This window comes from Haliotis cracherodii, unplaced genomic scaffold (assembly GCF_022045235.1).
Source record: "Haliotis cracherodii isolate W230 unplaced genomic scaffold, xgHalCrac1.p SCAF_6, whole genome shotgun sequence".
Lineage (NCBI taxonomy): Eukaryota > Metazoa > Mollusca > Gastropoda > Lepetellida > Haliotidae > Haliotis > Haliotis cracherodii.
Genome location: NW_027266319.1, coordinates 38232253 through 38252733, shown reverse-complemented (window position 1 = coordinate 38252733; position 20481 = coordinate 38232253). Strand labels below are relative to the sequence as shown.

The 20481-nt window shown below is 39.8% G+C and overlaps 1 protein-coding gene across 1 annotated transcript in view; it reads right to left on the bottom strand.

Moving 5' to 3' along the window:
- Positions 1 to 17074, bottom strand: part of LOC139446420 (voltage-dependent calcium channel subunit alpha-2/delta-3-like) — a 312880-nt gene extending 295806 nt beyond the window's left edge. Inside the window, exon 1 of the mRNA XM_071227746.1 lies at positions 16873 to 17074. Within this exon, the coding sequence (XP_071083847.1) occupies positions 16873 to 16985 (113 nt within the window). The 5' untranslated portion in view covers positions 16986 to 17074. The remainder of the gene's footprint in view (positions 1 to 16872) is intronic.
- Between the last annotated feature and the right edge of the window lie 3407 nt (positions 17075 to 20481).

Genomic DNA, 20481 nt, shown 5'->3' with positions numbered 1-20481 from the left:
TGCTAATATATTGCCTAGTGAACAATCCCAATTAGCACCCCTTCAGATTGATCAATGTACACAAGACATATTTATTTGCGTATAATATGTGTGTTATATGCATCCTTAATTATGGGAAATTAAATTCTGGAAAAATATATCCGTCGTATATAAACATTTCAGGCTGTCAGCATAAACCATGAAATTTACGATCTTTCAACACTGTTGTTAACCCAAAATAATATTCTAATAAGAGCTGCCTATTTCTAATTTTGAAAGCGCCCTAGGTGCTTATTATGTCAAATACGGTATTTTGACTTGAACATAGGACTGGAAATTCTCCATCTGTAGGGTCGTTACAGTTATTGTAAAACAAAGGGCAAGGGTGTCGGAACCTAAGTAATAATGTCAAATTTATGTACAAGGAAATATATTGCAAGGCTTAAATTAATGTTATGAAAGTTCAATTCTTTTTTAAATTAAAGAGATTTACCCTATACTTACCATATTTCTTCCTTTAACCTATGCAGCCGATACTATTTCTCATAATCCGTCCGTAATACTACAGGAATAATGACTATTTAAATACAGATTACAAATTAATATTAAAAGACTTTAATTGTTATCCGTACAGTAATGAACAATCGATGCATTTGTCATGAAAAACACTGTGCAAAATAAATAAGCCACAATTAACCCTAAGGGCTTCAACCCCAACATGTGAACTCCCGAAACTTAAACATTTCAAACACGCCATCAAAAAGCATATGAACAATAGGTGATTATAAGGAAATAATCTGGAGTTCCTGATGATAGAGACATAAATGAGGGTCCTGATGGGGGGTGTCGCAAGTCAGTAGTCAATTGTAGCACGACGGTTCTGTTTTCGTTTCATTACTGTAATTCGTGTTTTGCAAATACGAAACCCTGACAGGTTTTGTTGTAATGTTCGATTTAGTTGTGTACGAGATCTAGGCTACAAGATTTTAGAACATTTACAATTGATAGTAAATTTTTAATTTACGCTAAGTGTAGGTTTTTGTACATCTTACGGTAATCCTTTTACAATAAAAAATTGTCTCATTTTACGTTTCGATAGTTTTTTTAGCTGATTTACGCTAAACAGTACAACCCTACCAGGACCGCCATAAATGAACCAGACAAGATTGCATGTCCAAGCCACATATGAATTCATTATGGTTCAGTGTTCCGAAACAATTTCTGACTGATCTGCAACTCTAGTCATATCTCTTGCATCATTATGCAAGTTTACACAAGCCTCCAGAATAACCAACTGGCAGGAGGTATGAATAAATCTATATTCTCCACACCATGGCTTGGGCATCTTCAATTCCTACACCACCTCCAAAAGGCAGCGGCCTCGCACTTATTTAGTAGGTTATGGAGTCTTTTGACTTATTAAACAGGGGGATGAGCAGGACAACCAGAGTTGATTGGCAATCTAATTTTCCACAACCACTCTCAAGTTGTGGTTTCCTGCATAAGCATGTATTTTCTAGTTGAATCAAATTATTCCTTGCAGTCTGAGTGACAAGAAGCCCATATGCATGTTGCGAGGACTGAATTGATCAAGCTGGAGAGGGGGATGAAAATTTAATGTCGGCATGCTGTCTCCCAACAAGTCTACCATCTGTTAGGAGTAACGTGTTTCACTTTACTGGGGAATCGGATTGACTTTGGGCGACGCTATTGAGCGGGACAGTTCTAATTGTGGTGTTCACTTCCTCTACACAATGCATGATATTGTCCTGTGGAGGAATTTCAATTTTCAGATAATCTCGGAACATATTCCATTCAGAAAAACGGAATAAAACACTAAAAAATGTTGCTATGTGATTAGATATCAATGAAATATTTAACAGAGGATGAAAGAAGTTTAATTATGGAATGTTTTTTCTTAATGCTATTACATATTGCTGGGGAACACGAAAGATGAAACAATGGTTTTACACACATCCTAAGATACCAACATGAAAGATGAAACAATGGTTTTACACACATCCTAAGATACAAACATGAAAGATGAAACAATGGTTTTACACACATCCTAAGATACAAATGTAGCAGAATTATGTGTGTGCATCGATAAATGATGTCAAAAACACAGCTACGGGTGTGATTCGTTTATTAGATGACGAGTGGTATACCCTTTCTTTCACACCCTGAAATGCACAATAACACTCAATAAGAATCTTGTAAATCATGACAATTAAAATGAGAACATGATGCTTCATCAGGATTACCTTATACATATATAGAGGATATGTATACGTCCTAACATGCTAGATCATTAGAATTACATTATACATACATATAGTATATGCATACATCAAATCAAAATACTTCTTAGGTGGTGTAAAACGTGATCAATAGATAAACATCATAATAATAATATATATTTACATGTGGTGATAAATAAACATACCAGAAGTATGGCCTCTAGGTGTAGGTGACACTTTAGTCTGTCACGACTACATGGTCAGGGCTACCGTGACATCAAAGTACCTATAAATATGGAAGTTATTCTAAATGTACAATAAAACTAGCTTCCTTACACAATGCTCATGCGCGTGTGGACATTATTATCAAATCAATGCTATTGTTTATACATATTTACAGATCTGAACACAGCACTACCATAAAACACAATAAATTACTAAACATCCTAAAACTATCATAAATGTCCACACATTTACAATACATTTAACACATATATGAAAATAGCCTCATAAACATAGTCAAACAACACTCTGTCCAGGAGAATCAGACATTGACTAACTCACACACATCATAACAAATACCTTATTTAACATACACCTATTTATATAATCTTATTTATGAAAAGATAGATTTATATATGATTGAGTATTAAATTGGAAACATACCTTGACTTTACAAAATCTTTAAAAAGTGCCCACTTGCTGTCGCCTGTCAGTGACTTGTCTGTGTAGTGACTGAGGTGCAAGTGAGGGTTAAAAAGCATGCAAAGCTGACCCTAAGGAAAACAATAGGGTCAACCACTCAACCAGAACATTTGCCCTGACTGACACAAAGGAGCTGATAGGGTAGTGACTGACCCAAGCATAACTAAGTTAAAAGGAATTGTATCAAATCTTCATTAAAATCCCTAAAACCCATACTGCAAACTAATACTAAATACTAATACTAAATACTAATATTAAGTACTAATACTAAATACTAATATTAATAATAATACTAATGCTAATACTAACTACAGTATCTATTATTTACACTATATACTAATACTGACACAAATAACTAATGCTAATATTAATACTAATACTAACTACACTATGTATTATATACACTATATACTACTGGTATATTACTGGTTAGTTGACAGTTAAACAAAACCTGTAACTGCCACACAAACACGAAAGATGAAACAATGGTTTTACACACATCCTAAGATACAAACATGAAAGATGAAACAATGGTTTTACACACATCCTAAGATACAAACACGAAAGATGAAACAATGGTTTTACACACATCCTAAGATACAAACACGAAAGATGAAACAATGGTTTTACACACATCCTAAGATACAAACATGAAAGATGAAACAATGGTTTTACACACATCCTAAGATACAAACACGAAAGATGAAACAATGGTTTTACACACATCCTAAGATACAAACATGAAAGATGAAACAATGGTTTTACACACATCCTAAGATACAAACATGAAAGATGAAACAATGGTTTTACACACATCCTAAGATACAAACACGAAAGATGAAACAATGGTTTTACACACATCCTAAGATACCGATCTCACAAATATGCTGGTATTGTGTTGAAACACCCTTCATGCATGGAGTCAAAAATGAGTACCAGGTAGGATGGGATGATAATGTGAATGCAGAGGTCAACATAACTACTGGCCCATTGCCCTTGGCTAGAAAAAATTGCAGAGGGCCTGCTATTATATAAAGTGGGCCAGGTTTAGTAACCTATCCGCACATATTGCATGGACATCATGAAATATTTAACATTCCTATCTGGTTTCTACATACATATTTAACCTTTCCATATGGCTCTGTTGGCCATGGGGATTTTGTAGGGCAAGTTCTTTCAACACAACCTGGTTTTGAGGGCCTTGAAATTGTTTTGTCTTAAATCTATCCCTGAAAAGCAATGAATTTGTAATCTGACATTTAAAAAGCAATGTGGGCGGTTGCCAAGTGATGGGACATTATCCAAATGTAACATGAACCATATAAGCACTATCTTTCATCATCTCAAAACACTTGTGTAGGTTGTTGCAAAACTGTCGACACATTCAGAGCCAGATACTGTTGGTTGGTTCACTTGGTTGTATAGGTGGTTGTGGATGTGGTTGTGGGGGTAGTTGTGGGTGTAGGTGTGGGTGTGGAGGTGGTTGTGGAGGTGGACATGGTTGTGGAGGTGGTTGTGGAGGTGAACATGGTTGTGGGGGTGGTTGTGGACATTGTTGTGGGGGTGGACATGGTTGTGGGGGTGGTTGTGGAGGTGATTGAGGATGAGAATTGTAGAGGTTCCCCCAAGGAATAGCCCTAGACTGTCAATATGTCAAGGCCGAGACCCGTCTGGCATCATCTCACAAACACAGTAGACATTAACAATAAATCAACAAATACACACAAATATCCCCAGACAGTCCACATCCTGTTCTGCTCCAAGATTCCAGTCACATCATCGAGAACACATCCTACAGGAAGGCCACAAGGTCAGGGTGTCATACACCGACGTAATCTGTCTTGATTGACAATTCGGTGAAGAGATGGTGCTTCCCAGTACATGGATTACAGCAACCTCCTCCACTATGGCTCGTGTCTGGTTCTCGGATAAAATGGGTACGGGTTTTATTACACTGGTACTCATGTTTAGATACTCACCAGTTCCTCAAGTACTTGCATGCATTGCAAGAAGGCTCTTGCCGTTGGCGCCATCGGAAAATTGCTTTGCTACAAAATCTATGTAGCTTTACCATGAACAAACATCTTTCACTCTCAGACCTATTGTCTTCTTCTTTTGATGAAGCACCATTCAGACATATCTTTTGTTGAAGATCGTTTGCAGAACTCTAAAATGGTTATATACATTATATACATTACTTTCCTTGTTTTCATGATGTCCGCTATGGATTGGGGAACTCTTTGAGTATCTAAGCAGTGTTTAACTACATTCGTGGAGCAGTGAAGTGACAGGAGGGAATATTGTCGTACGCCACTTTCAGCAGTATTCCATCTTTATAATGCAGTCTGCATGTAAACTCAAGCCTCTCATTCAGAAGGTCACCCATTGAAACAACAATATCTCCATTTTAATCAATGTTGGAACCTACTCTGCTCTGGAATTGTGTTATTTTAACATTTCATTCTCCAGGGTGCCTGATAGGGTGAGATAATAATGTAAACATAAACCAACTTCCTAATAGTTCAGTGAAGATTCCGGGTTTGAATAGGTCTTCAGCAACCCTTGCTTGCCGTAAAAGGCGACTATGCTTATCGTAAAAGGCGATTAACGGGATCGGGTGGTCAAACTCGCTGACTTATTTTATGCATGTCATCGGTCCCAATTGGGTGGATCCATGCTCGTGATATCAATCACGATCCGGGTTAGAATTGGTCTTCAACGACCATCCTTGTCGTAAGAGGTGACTAAAGGATCGGATGGTCAGGCTCACAATTGCATGGATCGATGCTCATGATGTCAATCACCGGGTTGTCTGGTCCAGATTTGATTATTTACAGACCGACGTCATATAGCTGGAGTATTGCTGAGTTGCTGGGGACTATATCAAACAGTTCTGTGGGACACACAGCAGAATGTGATTGTGGAGAGACTGGGGGAGTGGGGTTGGGGTAATTGTCGGGTAATTGTGGGGTGATTGTTGGGTGTTTGTGGGGTAAGTGTCGGGTAATTGTGGGATGATTGAAGGGTGTTTGCGGGGTGATTGTTGGGTGTTCGTGGGGTGATTGTTGGGTGTTTGTGGGGTAATTGTCTGGTAATTGTGGGATGATTGAAGGGTGTTTGCGGGGTGATTGTTGGGTGTTCGTGGGGTGATTGTTGGGTGTTTGTGGGGTAATTGTCTGGTAATTGTGGGATGATTGAAGGGTGTTTGCGGGGTGATTGTAGGGTGTTTGTGGGGTGATTGTTGGGTGTTTGTGGGGTAATTGTCGGGTAATTGTGGGATGATTGAAGGGTGTTTGCGGGGTGATTGTAGGGTGTTTGTGGGGTGATTGTTGGGTGTTTGTGGGGTAATTGTTGGGTAATTGTGGGATGATTGAAGGGTGTTTGCGGGGTGATTGTAGGGTGTTTGTGGGGTGATTGTTGAATGACTGGGAGGATGACTGTGGGATGATTGTGGAGTGATTGTTGCATGTTTGTGTCTGTGAAAAGGTTGCCTTGCCCAACTGATGAAGGTATTTATATAAACGGACAAAAATGATCACAGTAAAAAAATATGTTGTGAACTGGTCCTTTGGGGTTTGTGGTATGACGTATGGTGTGAGCTCATGTAATGCTCGCCAAACAGCTCGGGCTCGCAAACAGGTAACATTGCACCAAATACTCCTGGAGCCAGGTCGACAACCAATAACATAACAGTCAGTTACAGATAAACAATACATTCAAAGAGCCCCTCTAAGTACAAACCTATGTGTCCAGTCCCATGAATTAAGGCAGATATCGTAACAAAATGAAGCCAAAGTTTGCCAAATGGCTTTTGTAACAAAGACACTGTCTGCTGGAGACTGAATGATGAAGATAATCCCGTTGCTGGCTGTAATTGGACAAGACATCGTTGGCTCCCCTTCTGTAGCAGTCACGAACACGATTTATACAGGTGCCCCGATACATTTGGACGTTACACAGTCAGCTATGCTGAGGATTTAAAGATAAGAAGACTCACAATGATTATTTAGTCATGAGGGAAGACAAATACTTGCACTGGTTTTGCAGTCTGCCTGCCTTTTTTTATATAAAAGAACCAATAGATTTGTTTGATTTATATATACTACTCAAAAATTGTTAAGGATCACCTGATTCTTCCATATTTCTATAGTATAGTTAATCTGTCATGCCACATCAAGGATACGTGAAACATCCTAACAAAGAATAAAATAAGTTAAGCTAAAAAAGCGTAATGTATTGTCCTTCTTCAAACTTCTAAATGCCTATCAAAGACTTCTGTAGTATGTACCATAAAAAGAAGAAAGAGGGAGGTTTGGTAGTGAGACAGGCATGAATGTAAATAAATAATTAATTCATTAAGGCCTAATCAAGAGGTATTTTCAAAACAACATCATTAATCTTTACGACATGAATAATACATAAATGTCTAACATAGGTTCTTAGTTCCAGTGCTGTCTGTGGACACTGAGCGTTGGAATTGAGTCTCATCTTAATACCTTCTCGTCATCTGTAGATTCAACACAAATCGATCAACTGGTTCTCTAGCAATTCTTGCAGGATACTTTCTAAATTTGATGTAGGAGACATTAAGCCGAATTTACAGAAAATCTTTCTCTGCATTGTCTGGATTTTGATACCTCAGTGATTGATATAGTAGACACAGCCTAGTTTTGAAAAGGTTGCTCTCTATCGCTGTTATACACGCATTATTTAAGAGGATCAAGTTTGTGGGTCAGGGTTTGATCTTTAAAAATAATTTTGGAATGACAGCAAAACTTTTGACACAGCCCCTAATTTTCAATCGTTACTCTCATCCTCCTGACAGTTTAGATTTATTTATTCAATACTTAAGCTTTAACACATCTATTACCTGTATCAGTGGTTTATTTGACACTATTTGTGTCTATAATTGAAATCAAGTTTTATTAGAAAAACAAAATTCACAAAAACTTGTAATGATCATCGAAAATAACAGAATACCTGCGTCAATAATTCATGCTGGAGACTCATATGGCCGTGTTTATTTCCTTCATAAAAATGTCTGTTTTGCTTCCCTTGATTGTAAATGGTGATGTGGGCATCCTGCTGGTGTGTGTGGATTCAGCAGCAGATGCCAGATATCCACGTGCTGAATCTATACAACCGGCAAACATTCATGCTCCAGCCTTAAATACCTTTTCTACTCAAGCTGGGCTGGGTTGAGCGGCAGTATTTTTTCGTCTTTAAAGCTGTAAACTTGCCTCAGGATGAAACATACAGACTGCCACTGAGATGGCATGCTCTGTCAACAATCTTGAGTGTAATAATACTTGAATCTCTTTCTCACATGACAGATCTACAGGACAAGCTTGCAGTGCTTTACCACGATCTCCCAGTGCCTGCCTCCCTGCAATACTACAATCTCCTAGTGCCTGCCTCCCTGCAATACCACAATCTCCCAGTGCCTGCCTCCCTGCAATACTACAATCCCCTAGTGCCTGCCTCCCTGCAATACCACAATCTCCCAGTGCCTGCCTCCCTGCAATACCACAATCTCCCAGTGCCTGCCTACCTGCAATACCACAATCTCCCAGTGCCTGCCTACCTGCAATACTACAATCTCCCAGTGCCTGCCTACCTGCAATACCACAATCTCCCAGTGCCTGCCTACCTGCAATACTACAATCTCCCAGTGCCTGCCCCCTGCAATACTACAATCTCCCAGTGCCTGCCTACCTGCAATACCACAATCTCCCAGTGCCTGCCTACCTGCAATACCACAATCTCCCAGTGCCTGCCTACCTGCAATACCACAATCTCCCAGTGCCTGCCTCCCTGCAATACCACAATCTCCTAGTGCCTGCCTCCCTGCAATACCACAATCTCCCAGTGCCTGCCTCCCTGCAATACTACAATCTCCTAGTGCCTGCCTACCTGCAATACCACAATCTCCCAGTGCCTGCCTACCTGCAATACCACAATCTCCCAGTGCCTGCCTACCTGCAATACCACAATCTCCCAGTGCCTGCTCCCTGCAATGCTACAATCTCCTAGTGCCTGCCTCCCTGCAATACCACAATCTCCCAGTGCCTGCCTACCTGCAATACTACAATCTCCCAGTGCCTGCCTACCTGCAATACCACAATCTCCCAGTGCCTGCCTCCCTGCAATACTACAATCTCCCAGTGCCTGCCTCCCTGCAATACTACAATCTCCCAGTGCCTGCCTCCCTGCAATACTACAATCTCCCAGTGCCTGCCTCCCTGCAATACTACAATCTCCCAGTGCCTGCCTACCTGCAATACTACAATCTCCCAGTGCCTGCCTACCTGCAATACCACAATCTCCCAGTGCCTGCCTCCCTGCAATACTACAATCTCCCAGTGCCTGCCTCCCTGCAATACTACAATCTCCCAGTGCCTGCCTCCCTGCAATACTACAATCTCCCAGTGCCTGCCTCCCTGCAATACTACAATCTCCCAGTAGTGCCTGCCTCCCTGCAATACTACAATCTCCCAGTGCCTGTCTCCCTGCAATACTACGATCTCCCAGTGCCTGCCTCCCTGCAATACTACAATCTCCCAGTGCCTCCCTCCCTGCAATACTACGATCTCCCAGTGCCTGCCTCCCTGCAATACCACAATCTCCCAGTGCCTGCCTCCCTGCAATACTACAATCTCCCAGTGCCTGCCTCCCTGCAATACTACGATCTCCCAGTGCCTCCCTCCCTGCAATACTACGATCTCCCAGTGCCTGCCTCCCTGCAATACTACGATCTCCCAGTGCCTCCCTCCCTGCAATACTACGATCTCCCAGTGCCTGCCTCCCTGCAATACTACAATCTCCCAGTGCCTCCCTCCCTGCAATACTACGATCTCCCAGTGCCTGCCTCCCTGCAATACTACAATCTCCCAGTGCCTGCCTACCTGCAATACTACAATCTCCCAGTGCCTGCCTCCCTGCAATACTACAATCTCCCAGTGCCTGCCTCCCTGCAATACTACAATCTCCCAGTGCCTGCCTCCCTGCAATACTACAATCTCCCAGTGCCTCCCTCCCTGCAATACTACGATCTCCCAGTGCCTGCCTCCCTGCAATACTACAATCTCCCAGTGCCTGCCTACCTGCAATACTACAATCTCCCAGTGCCTGCTCCCTGCAATACTACAATCTCCCAGTGCCTGCCTCCCTGCAATACTACGATCTCCCAGTGCCTGCCTCCCTGCAATACTACAATCTCCTAGTGCCTGCCTCCCTGCAATACTACAATCTCCCAGTGCCTGCCTCCCTGCAACACTACGATCTCCCAGTGCCTGCCTCCCTGCAATACTACAATCTCCCAGTGCCTGCCTCCCTGCAATACTACAATCTCCCAGTGCCTCCCTCCCTGCAATACTACAATCTCCCAGTGCCTGCCTCCCTGCAATACTACAATCTCCCAGTGCCTGCCTCCCTGCAATACTACAATCTCCCAGTGCCTGCCTCCCTGCAATACTACGATCTCCCAGTGCCTGCCTCCCTGCAATACTACAATCTCCCAGTGCCTCCCTCCCTGCAATACTACGATCTCCCAGTGCCTGCCTCCCTGCAATACTACAATCTCCCAGTGCCTCCCTCCCTGCAATACTACAATCTCCCAGTGCCTCCCTCCCTGCAATACTACGATCTCCCAGTGCCTGCCTCCCTGCAATACTACAATCTCCCAGTGCCTCCCTCCCTGCAATACTACGATCTCCCAGTGCCTGCCTCCCTGCAATACCACAATCTCCCAGTGCCTGCCTCCCTGCAATACTACAATCTCCCAGTGCCTGCCTCCCTGCAATACTACGATCTCCCAGTGCCTCCCTCCCTGCAATACTACGATCTCCCAGTGCCTGCCTCCCTGCAATACTACGATCTCCCAGTGCCTCCCTCCCTGCAATACTACAGTCTCCCAGTGCCTGCCTCCCTGCAATACTACAGTCTCCCTACAACATATACCAGCTGCTGATGGACCACCTGGTATAAGGGACACTCACTACCAAATTAATTTTGGTGTTTATTGTTCAGAAGTGATGCAGAAAAACTCAATACCCTGCAGACGAAATCTTTGTCACTCAACTCCCTGAGGAAATTACCATGATACGTGACAGGATTATGTAATTAGTTTCAGCCATGTTGAGTGGATGGAGGATAAAGACTCCATCCATGCTTTTGTGTCATATAGGACTTAGTGTTATATAATGCTTGTACAAATATATAATTTAGGGTAATTGTTGAGACTGTGCAACACTGATAATAAAGGGGAAAGTACTAGTGTGTACTGGTACACAATACAAATTCCTAACAGGCTTGTATTCATACAGTGCTCAACCTATATAGTATCGATAGCCTGTGAGTGAGTTATGTAATTTCAATTGACAAAACCAATTTAGGTATTTCTACATTAATTATTAAACTTAATCAAGTCATGGTTATATCATTCTGAAGTTTTGTTTTATATGAAAAATAAATATTAATGAATTATAGGTACATTGCTTTTATTTTGTTGTAAAGAATCCATATTTTGGTTGACATGGCAACTTAAAAAGTAACCATGGAGATATTCATTATTTCTCCTCACATAGACAATATTTTACACCTGATCCACATGCTTTTTTTTTCTTATGCTTTACCAACGGTGTTCACTGGTATGTATCTATATTTAGCTGCCACCAGTGTTGGAAGTGCACTTTTGTATAAGGGAACAGTTTGGTTGTTGTTTTTTCACTTAAGAAATGATCAGTTGATATTTGGTAGGGTGGGAAGGGAATAGATATTTTGTTTTAAAGAATCTGTTCCGGAAAATGCTACAAAAAAATGAAATGTCCTTAGGTTTTTCAAACAGTTCAATGGCATGATGTGTTGACACAAATAATGTTCTCCGCTTCAAAAAATTGTCTGACTCATTATTTTTTCAAGTGTTGACTGAAAATATGTTCGGTTTTAAACAAAATTCCTTAAACTTATTATAAATAATAACAGAAGTGACTCAAACTTGCATCACTAAGGTAACAAAAACATTCCAACAGCTTATGCTGTGCTGAGAGTCACAGCATCCTTGGTACCCACATGTACATACTGTGAACTGTCAACACTCAGGGCAGAAACACAGGTTTAGTTTAATATATCATTGATAACACAGCATTTATATAGTAATGTAACACATGTGATGTGTCATGACAATTTCCTTCAACTTGACAGTATTTTGTAAGTTACATATACATGACTCTCTTAATAGTGTAACAAGAAGAAAGATACTAAAAGAATGTTCATGTTCTCAATCTCCTAATGGATGCTGTCGGCCATTATTCTCCTATTTCATGTGATTCCTGCAGCGAAATAATGTGTCTGGAAGTCCCTCAAACTGGAAATATGATCGGTATTCCAAGAAAATAATTCTCAAACAAATATCAGACTGTCGAAAATGTTCATAAAACTGCTTGTTTGTCATAGACTCTCGCGGGTTCATCAAAAGTGAGGATATCATTTGACTTCTCTTAATTTGGAACCTAGAATACAATTTTCTTCTAATAGTCCTAATCATATCCTTTACCTCGACTGAGACAACTTTTAACAGTCTTGTCACCCCCAGGTTGATATTCGGTTACAATAAATTGAAAACGGTAAATTGATACAGCATTACTGAGGGACAAATATCAAGCTGTTGATGCACGGAGATGATGCTTCCTCTGCAGCATCAGTGCCGGATGTTTAGTCAGCTACTTGCAGAGGACACAATAACACTAAAGGAATTGTGCTGAAATGATGGGAAATATGGCAGAATTATTTCATGTGGAAGAAGCATTCAAATTTCTCTTAGCCCTGGGGGAGCAGATATCTTAGTAATTTAAGAAGCATTTCCGATTCCTTGGCTTTGAGTTGAATCAGATTAGTGAGTGAGTGAGTGAGTGAGTGAGTGAGTGAGTTTGGCATTATGCTGCTATTTATGCAATATTCCAGCAATATCACGGCAAGACAACAGAAATGGGCTTCACACATTGTACCCATGTAATGGCCGCGTTCAATATGTGCCCGGTGGCTTGTGGTCATATTCTTGGTGGAAAAAAATAAAAAGTATTCCTCTTGGACCACTTTCATTTTGAATAAGAAAGATAAATACATCTAACCGACCCCTCACTTTTGAAAAAAATATGCCAGAGAAACATTTTTTTAATCTTTACAAAGATACTTATAAAATGCTGGTAAAATCACTCACACCCTTTCAGCTCAGCATTTTTTCAAATGGAAACTTAGTGGCCATTCATAGTGAACTGTATCTTGTGTACAGTGAGTGATTGAATGTTGTTTTATGCCACTGTGAGTAATATCACAGCAGACTGTCAGCAGTTAAGTGAATGCACAAGCAATTACCCATGCAGTTAGGATACAATCTGACACAATTAACAATATCAATCATGGCCATCACCCAATGCTCCTATTAGTCCTCTCTTGGAACAATATTAGGCACTGGGGACCTCATCTGACAAACCCCCTAGGGGGAAATTCTACTTCCATGCTGGTCAATACAATGGTCAGTTTATGGTAAGTTTGTGGTTAGTTCATAATGCATTTTGTGCTCTCAGAAAATATCCTTAATAAGCTTGACATGGGTACAATGTGTGAAGCCCATTTCTGGTGTCCTCCGCCGTGATATTGCTGGAATATTACTACAAGCGGCGTAAAACAATACTCATTCACTTAATAAACTTGAAACAGTAATTTATTATTCACCCAGAACATTAACACTGTCTTGTTCCAACAACAATGACATAATAAACGTACCATAACATTTAATAATCAATACAGTTCAACAGTTAAAAAGGATAGTTCTAATGAAAAGCAAGGTTTTTCTACTGAGCGTCAGTTTCTTCACTTTAACCCTTAAGGAGGCTGGAAGTCCATCCAAGGATCAACAGCTACAAACGCCTCATTTGACATGCCCGTGATGAAAAGCCTAATTCCAGGGCAAATGGACATGAAATTTGATTTCTTTCACTACACCCAAGCCTATTTCCATGACAGGGCTAGGAAGATACTTTGAACTGAACCATTAAATCTTAATTCAAACTCAAGCATTAAGCAAATGCCATTTCCTAAGCCATCAAATCTAAAAGTACCAAGATGTTTCATCCTTGGGACTCCATTGGGATGCGACTAGTCAGCCAAAGGCACCACCAATCCATACACAACAGATGAGGATGCGGGAGCTAACTCAGTGTAATTTTCTAAAAGGTTTAAGATATCTGATATCATGTGAATTTCTGCTTGTTTAGGTGCACTGCTTGTTTAGGTGTTTCACCCATTAACACAGAAATTTGTATTGCGCTATTTCAAACCCCTAATGGTAAGGTAATCATGTTAAAGCGTATGGATTAGATGCTTAAAATCTTCAACCATATTTTTCTACACATATTTTAACCTTTTTAAACACACAATTTCGCAACTTCTTTAGAAAGTTTAGACATGTATACAGCACTAAAATAGATAAGCATCACTCACAATTCTTTCCATATCAAAATAGAATTATTTTCAAATTGTATTATTGTGTCGAACAAAACTAGGAACATCAAAACACTAATAACATTGTTTTATAATGCACACTTCTACTGACACTAATAACATTGTATTCATAATACCAGCCTCTACAGACACTAATAACATTTTTTTCATAATGCACACTTCTACTGACACTAATAACATTGTTTTCATAATGCACACTTCTACTGACACTAATAACATTGTATTCATAATACCAGCCTCTACAGACACTAATAACATTTTTTTCATAATGCACACTTCTACTGACACTAATAACATTGTATTCATAATACAAGCCTCTACAGACACTAATAACATTGATTTCATAACCTGCACTTCTACGAACACTAACAACACATATATAATAGGCACCTCTCCTGACACTAATGATGATGTTCATACAATAGGCATCTCCACTGACACTAATATCAAGTATAAGTTAGCTACACAATAAATCACAAAGAACAATGAAGAACAAGTTGTGGTTTATTTCATGATAAAACATTGTTTAATCATGATATCATTTCTGGAGATTTGAATATGCGCTTGCAACTTAATGACATTGTATATTGGACAACATTATTTTTCAGAGAGGTGTGAGTTGTTCCCCATTGATGAAGATGGGCAAGGTAGATTAACGCGATGGCCGAAAGATCGTATCCAAAAACGGGAGAGATATGACAATCAGTATTGGGAGAAAAGTACAGGTAATCGATGTGAGGATTGTAAGAATTTGCGGGAAATACCCTTCTGTGTATAAAATATACTTGTCCGACATTGACGAGGTCGGATTCTCTTGAGAGAGTCATCATTATTAAAATACAGGTAAATATTTTTAAAGCTAGTACATTTTAGTAACATTCTTGAAGAGGCTGTACATAATGTTGATATCTCACATAAGAAATAAACGACTCATGGTTGATGTTTATCTTACAATAAAACACCGCTGTTAGAATAAACCACTTGGTGCTGCGTCTTTATGGTTTATTCTCCCTGCAGTGTTTTATTGTACGATAAACAACTCCCACTGGTCGTTTATTTCTTAAATGTACAATAGACATCTCTTCTGACATTAATAATGTTGCATATCCATTGTGACAGATATTAACTTATGATTACAAAGCAGATCTTCTGCAGTCATGGAAGCTGTGCTTGAATAGACATCATTCCTACACTGTCACTATACATGAAGTTACTGAGATCATGTCATGGTGCAGTCAGGATTCAAGGAGTATAAAGAACGCTCTTATAGACGGTTTGCATTGGTACCTTTTTCAGTCTGAATATGTTCAAAATGTAATTACCTGTACAGAGGAGGTAAATTTAAACTCATGGAAAGTTTTAACAATACTATCACGTCATATAACACAATGCATAAAGATCACATTTTGAACAGTATGAAAACAGAAGATGACTCTACCAACTAGAGCGTGTTTGTATGCTTAATTCCTTTTTCAGCTGTTACAGTAACATGTCAATTTCACTGAAATCAGCAACACTGACAATGATCCATGGCAGAGCCCCCCAGCTGATAGTGAAATATACAACACAAAGCTACAGGAGATATGTACAAGCTTGACAGTCATCTGGAGGCTATAGACACAACATGGCTGGGCTTTACACTGGTACTGAAAAAACATGCATCCAACAGACTGACTTTCCGTGTTTTCTTTTTTAAATAATTTTTTTAATTTCATTATCAAAATATATTTCTCACAAAATTTCATTGTTTTATTACTTGTTTTATGACTAACCATTGATTAGAAATGATAAAACTATTAGAAATTACAAAGACATATCTGACATGGTCATACAATGGTGATTGGAATAAAGAAGGTATTTGTTAGATACCATCATAAGTTTCACATGGGCTCAGGGTTCAGGACAGAAATTGCAATAAAGCATCAGAAACAGACATACGTTTGATCACAATCATACCGCTGTCATACTCTAACAGCGAACAGGCCACACATGCAAGGCCTGCATCTGTGGGCTTTAAATATAGAATACTTCACTGGTCTCGACTAGCTGAGGATCTTATGAGCAACACGTTACATGGGGGAAATGTGTTGAGACGCGGTCTACTATTGGATATTGTCAAACTTACAGGATATACATGTCTGTTACCAAGAGGCTTGGAGTTCCTACAGTGACTCTAACTGGCTTGGCACTGCCAAAGAGTACCAAACTCACACATCGACAATTCACCAAGTGAATAAATATTGATTTAAACATTGTCGCCTATCGATTCCATTGAGATTCTGACAGTAGAAGGTAAGAAAACGTTACGATCAAGTTACTCGCAAGTCTGTAGAATCCCGGCTCAACACAGTGCTGAAAATGTTAGGTACGTATATTTGAAATATTAATACGAAAATAAATAAATAGTGACTGGCAAAATTGTACTTACGTGTCAAGGTTGATGTTGAGTTCTCGCTGAACACTCTGCCCATGTATTTCCAAATTGAAAATTGATAAAAGAAGAAAACAATGCATAAAGTGAAAGATCCTGAAAGCACTCATAATGAACAGGTCTTCTTGGCACTGCACAGACACTACATGGGATAAAGGACACTGGTTCCAGTGATAAACTACACTCTATACGGACAGCTACTAGAAGGCTGAGATGCATAGGACTCCTCTGCTGTAATCATATCATGTTTCTCCTGTTGGTGGAAACTCCCAATCTGAGGTGTATCATACATAGTAAATGTGGCTATCAGGGATAATAATTGGAGCAGTTCATTCTCCGTTACAGGGTGGGCGGGTTCAGGGTGCATAATTGATTGGTATCTTCTGACAATTGCTCTTGTACGATAATGCCCCTACATAACGTATTGATCGCCAAGCTTGGTGGCTTAAGGCAGGGTTAATATCTCCGCTGTTCTCTTCTCCTCCCCTCGGGAGGTTCATCTCGCCGACGCTCCTGAATTCTGACGAATCCCTTTCACGCAAATGGACTCACTGTATGTGGCTTCGAACAACTGACAGTCGTAACATATTGATCTATTTGATGCAGAATAAAGATGATCGGGTCATGTGATGGGAGTATGGTTAAATATTTAATCCAACAGTGCTCCATGTTTTACACACGTGAAACGAGTTAGATAGGGTGAATGACAATCAATACGACTGTGGATATCGTAAAGTGATTTTTACTCAGCAGATATTAGCAAAGTGCCTTGTCACACCTGTAGCGATATGCATCAAAAATCAATCTCGACGCACTCACAGGTAAAAAGATCATTTCATGGTCCACGTGGGTTGCAATAACACAATCAACGCATTTACTGTAATCAAAACTTCATGTAAACACACAAACGAGAGGTACCTAGACAAACACAAATCCATTTCATCGTTTATCAATTTAAATCTTATCTCTTTATTGAAATGTAAACGCTAAATAAACACATCTCTCCACTATAAAGGGCTGGCTTTCTTTTGTAAACGCCATGTTAATTCTATACATGTTCGAGTCCTACGGTAAATGACTTCAGTGGAGTAAAAATGGATCCCAAATTACACCAAATTGCAGGTAACCGAAGAAAGTGTGTTTATTATGGAAATCAGCGTAAAGCAAAATGTCCAAAATTATCATATAGATTACGTCAAGTTGAACTTCCATTTCGATTATTTGCATTCCGTTTATTCGAATAATAGAATGATTTGGTCTTTATTTTATTTCCATCACAATTTATCTCATTTGTTATAGAATTTTTAGCCCATCAGCCACCGATCTGCATAAATACTTGATTGCCGGAACGAGTCAGCTAGTTCTGAAGATGGATCTCTTCTCATCATGTAACTAAAAGCTTTGGCAAGATCATGACTTTGTAATAAAATTACAGACCAGAGACAACAGTATGAAGCATTATTTCAAGTTCCGAGGCTGTTCTTATTCAAGTTCAATATTCAGATGGACAGAAAGGAGCCTATGTGTCTAAAGCCTTATGGTTATAGCACAAAATATCAGCCGTCTTACTATTCACTTTCGATTTGTGTTGTCATTGATGGCTTTCTTTTTTAGAAGATTCGATATTACTGAAATACCGATTTTTCAGTTGGGTTCATAAAGGCAAATTGTATGCATTTTGTCAAGATTTTGTATTACCATAGCTATTTCAAAATTAAAGTAAAATATCATTAAATGTGAGACTTTTGTTTTAGCATTTGCAAGGGACTGGTCATTTATTATAGCGGCAGTGGGATAAAGCAGCACTGGGGGTGGGGGGGTGGGGGCATGAAAAAATATGACACAGCAAAAGATGGGTCGCCAAAAATATCAACTTCATGGAGGTGGGTGCATGAAAAATGGAGACAGTTCTATTTTTTTTTTAAAAAAAGTCATTTAGGAACTCGTCATTTATCATGGAAGGGGAGGGTGTGTTTGTGTGATGGAAACCTGTTATATCTATTGGTGGGGGGAGGCATGAAAAAAATGTTACACAAGATGGCAGTCGTTTCTGAGTGAAAACGTATATAACGAACAATGGATATAACAGACTGAATTCTCTGGTCCCTTGTAGTTCGTTATATCCATGTTCTACAGGACTGTAAATATCCAGTTTCACTGTGGGCACGGGTGGCCCAGTTGTGTATGGCGCCGCAGAGTTCCAAGCCTTGGGGATGCAAGAAATCTATAATCATGGTTTGAATCTCGGTTCGCCCCAATTATGTCTCAAGGTTCATCAGGACCATCCCCATGCTCTTGGTTTTACCAAAGTCACAAATGTCAGAAACATGCATATTATGACATAACTCGATTACTGTTCAAAGCATTGTCAAACCCAACTCACACACTCACTCCCACTTATTCCATTATCAGCAAGTACTGTGATCCTAGTTTTACCTGGAATTCCAATAGGAATATTCATAATGGTGTTGCCAGGTAACAGATTAAATCTGGTTCCAGCAAACCAACAATTGTAGCTAACCCAGCCATCAAACCAAAATGGTGTGTGAACAAGTTATTAGACACATCCCTCTCAAAAAAAATGTCATCCAAAATATGACGTCATCAATTTGCGAGCGTATGTTCAAATCTCCAGAAATGATGTCATGATAGAACAATGTTTATCGTGAAATAAACCACGCTTCGTTCTTCGTTGTTCTTTGCGATTTATCGTGTAGATATCTTATATATCGATATATGCCCTTGTGCTCTTTATGTTGTAATAGGAACGGCTGTCACAGACAATGTCCCGTGCTTTGCATTGTGTTTGTCATTCTTAACCTACAGCCGACCTATTTCCCAGTTCTTTTGGGATGTAGAGGAGTGATTAGAAAAATAAATAAACAAAGTCAGAGTAACAAAATATAAAGTTTATTCAATAAATCAAGGAAACTCAAATTATAAACCTAACCCCCACCCTCAAAATCCTAACATTACCCAACAGGCCGTTTTGACCACTTTTCTACCCAGTCAGTTTGCCCTACATCACTCCCAAGATAATCCTGCACTACACTTCCGTAAAATATCACCCGCCCCGCCCACTATCTTACCGGTTTCCCAAAGAGTCTTAACTCTACCAAATCTCTCTCATATTCTATTAAAGAACATTCGGACATAGATCCCTCCAACAGATCTACTCCGTCACGGAGTTATGAGTGGTGCGGTCACCTCACCTGTATCGATCAACCGATAACGCAAGACAGTCTACCCCAGGTGTCAAGCCCCCTTATATTTGCCGCGCCAACCGACCTCTGACCTCTAGCCGTACTCATCCTAGACGCGATTGGTCAACAATCCGCCCGTCACCCAATCAGAACGCTCCTATCAAACGCTCTGACCAGAACTTGAAACCAAAATGCACCCACGTGCCGACCATGCGATAGGAACCCAGCTGGATATAAACATTTCCCCCATTCCACGGCCAAAAAGGTAAGTTTTAAAGGAATATAAAGGTGGTAAATTGACTACGAGTCACCGGGAGTACACGGCATAAGTTACGGTATTCTTTTTAATAAAACTGTAGTTAATATTTTCATTACTGAAAATACGTTTGTGTCACAATGTCAA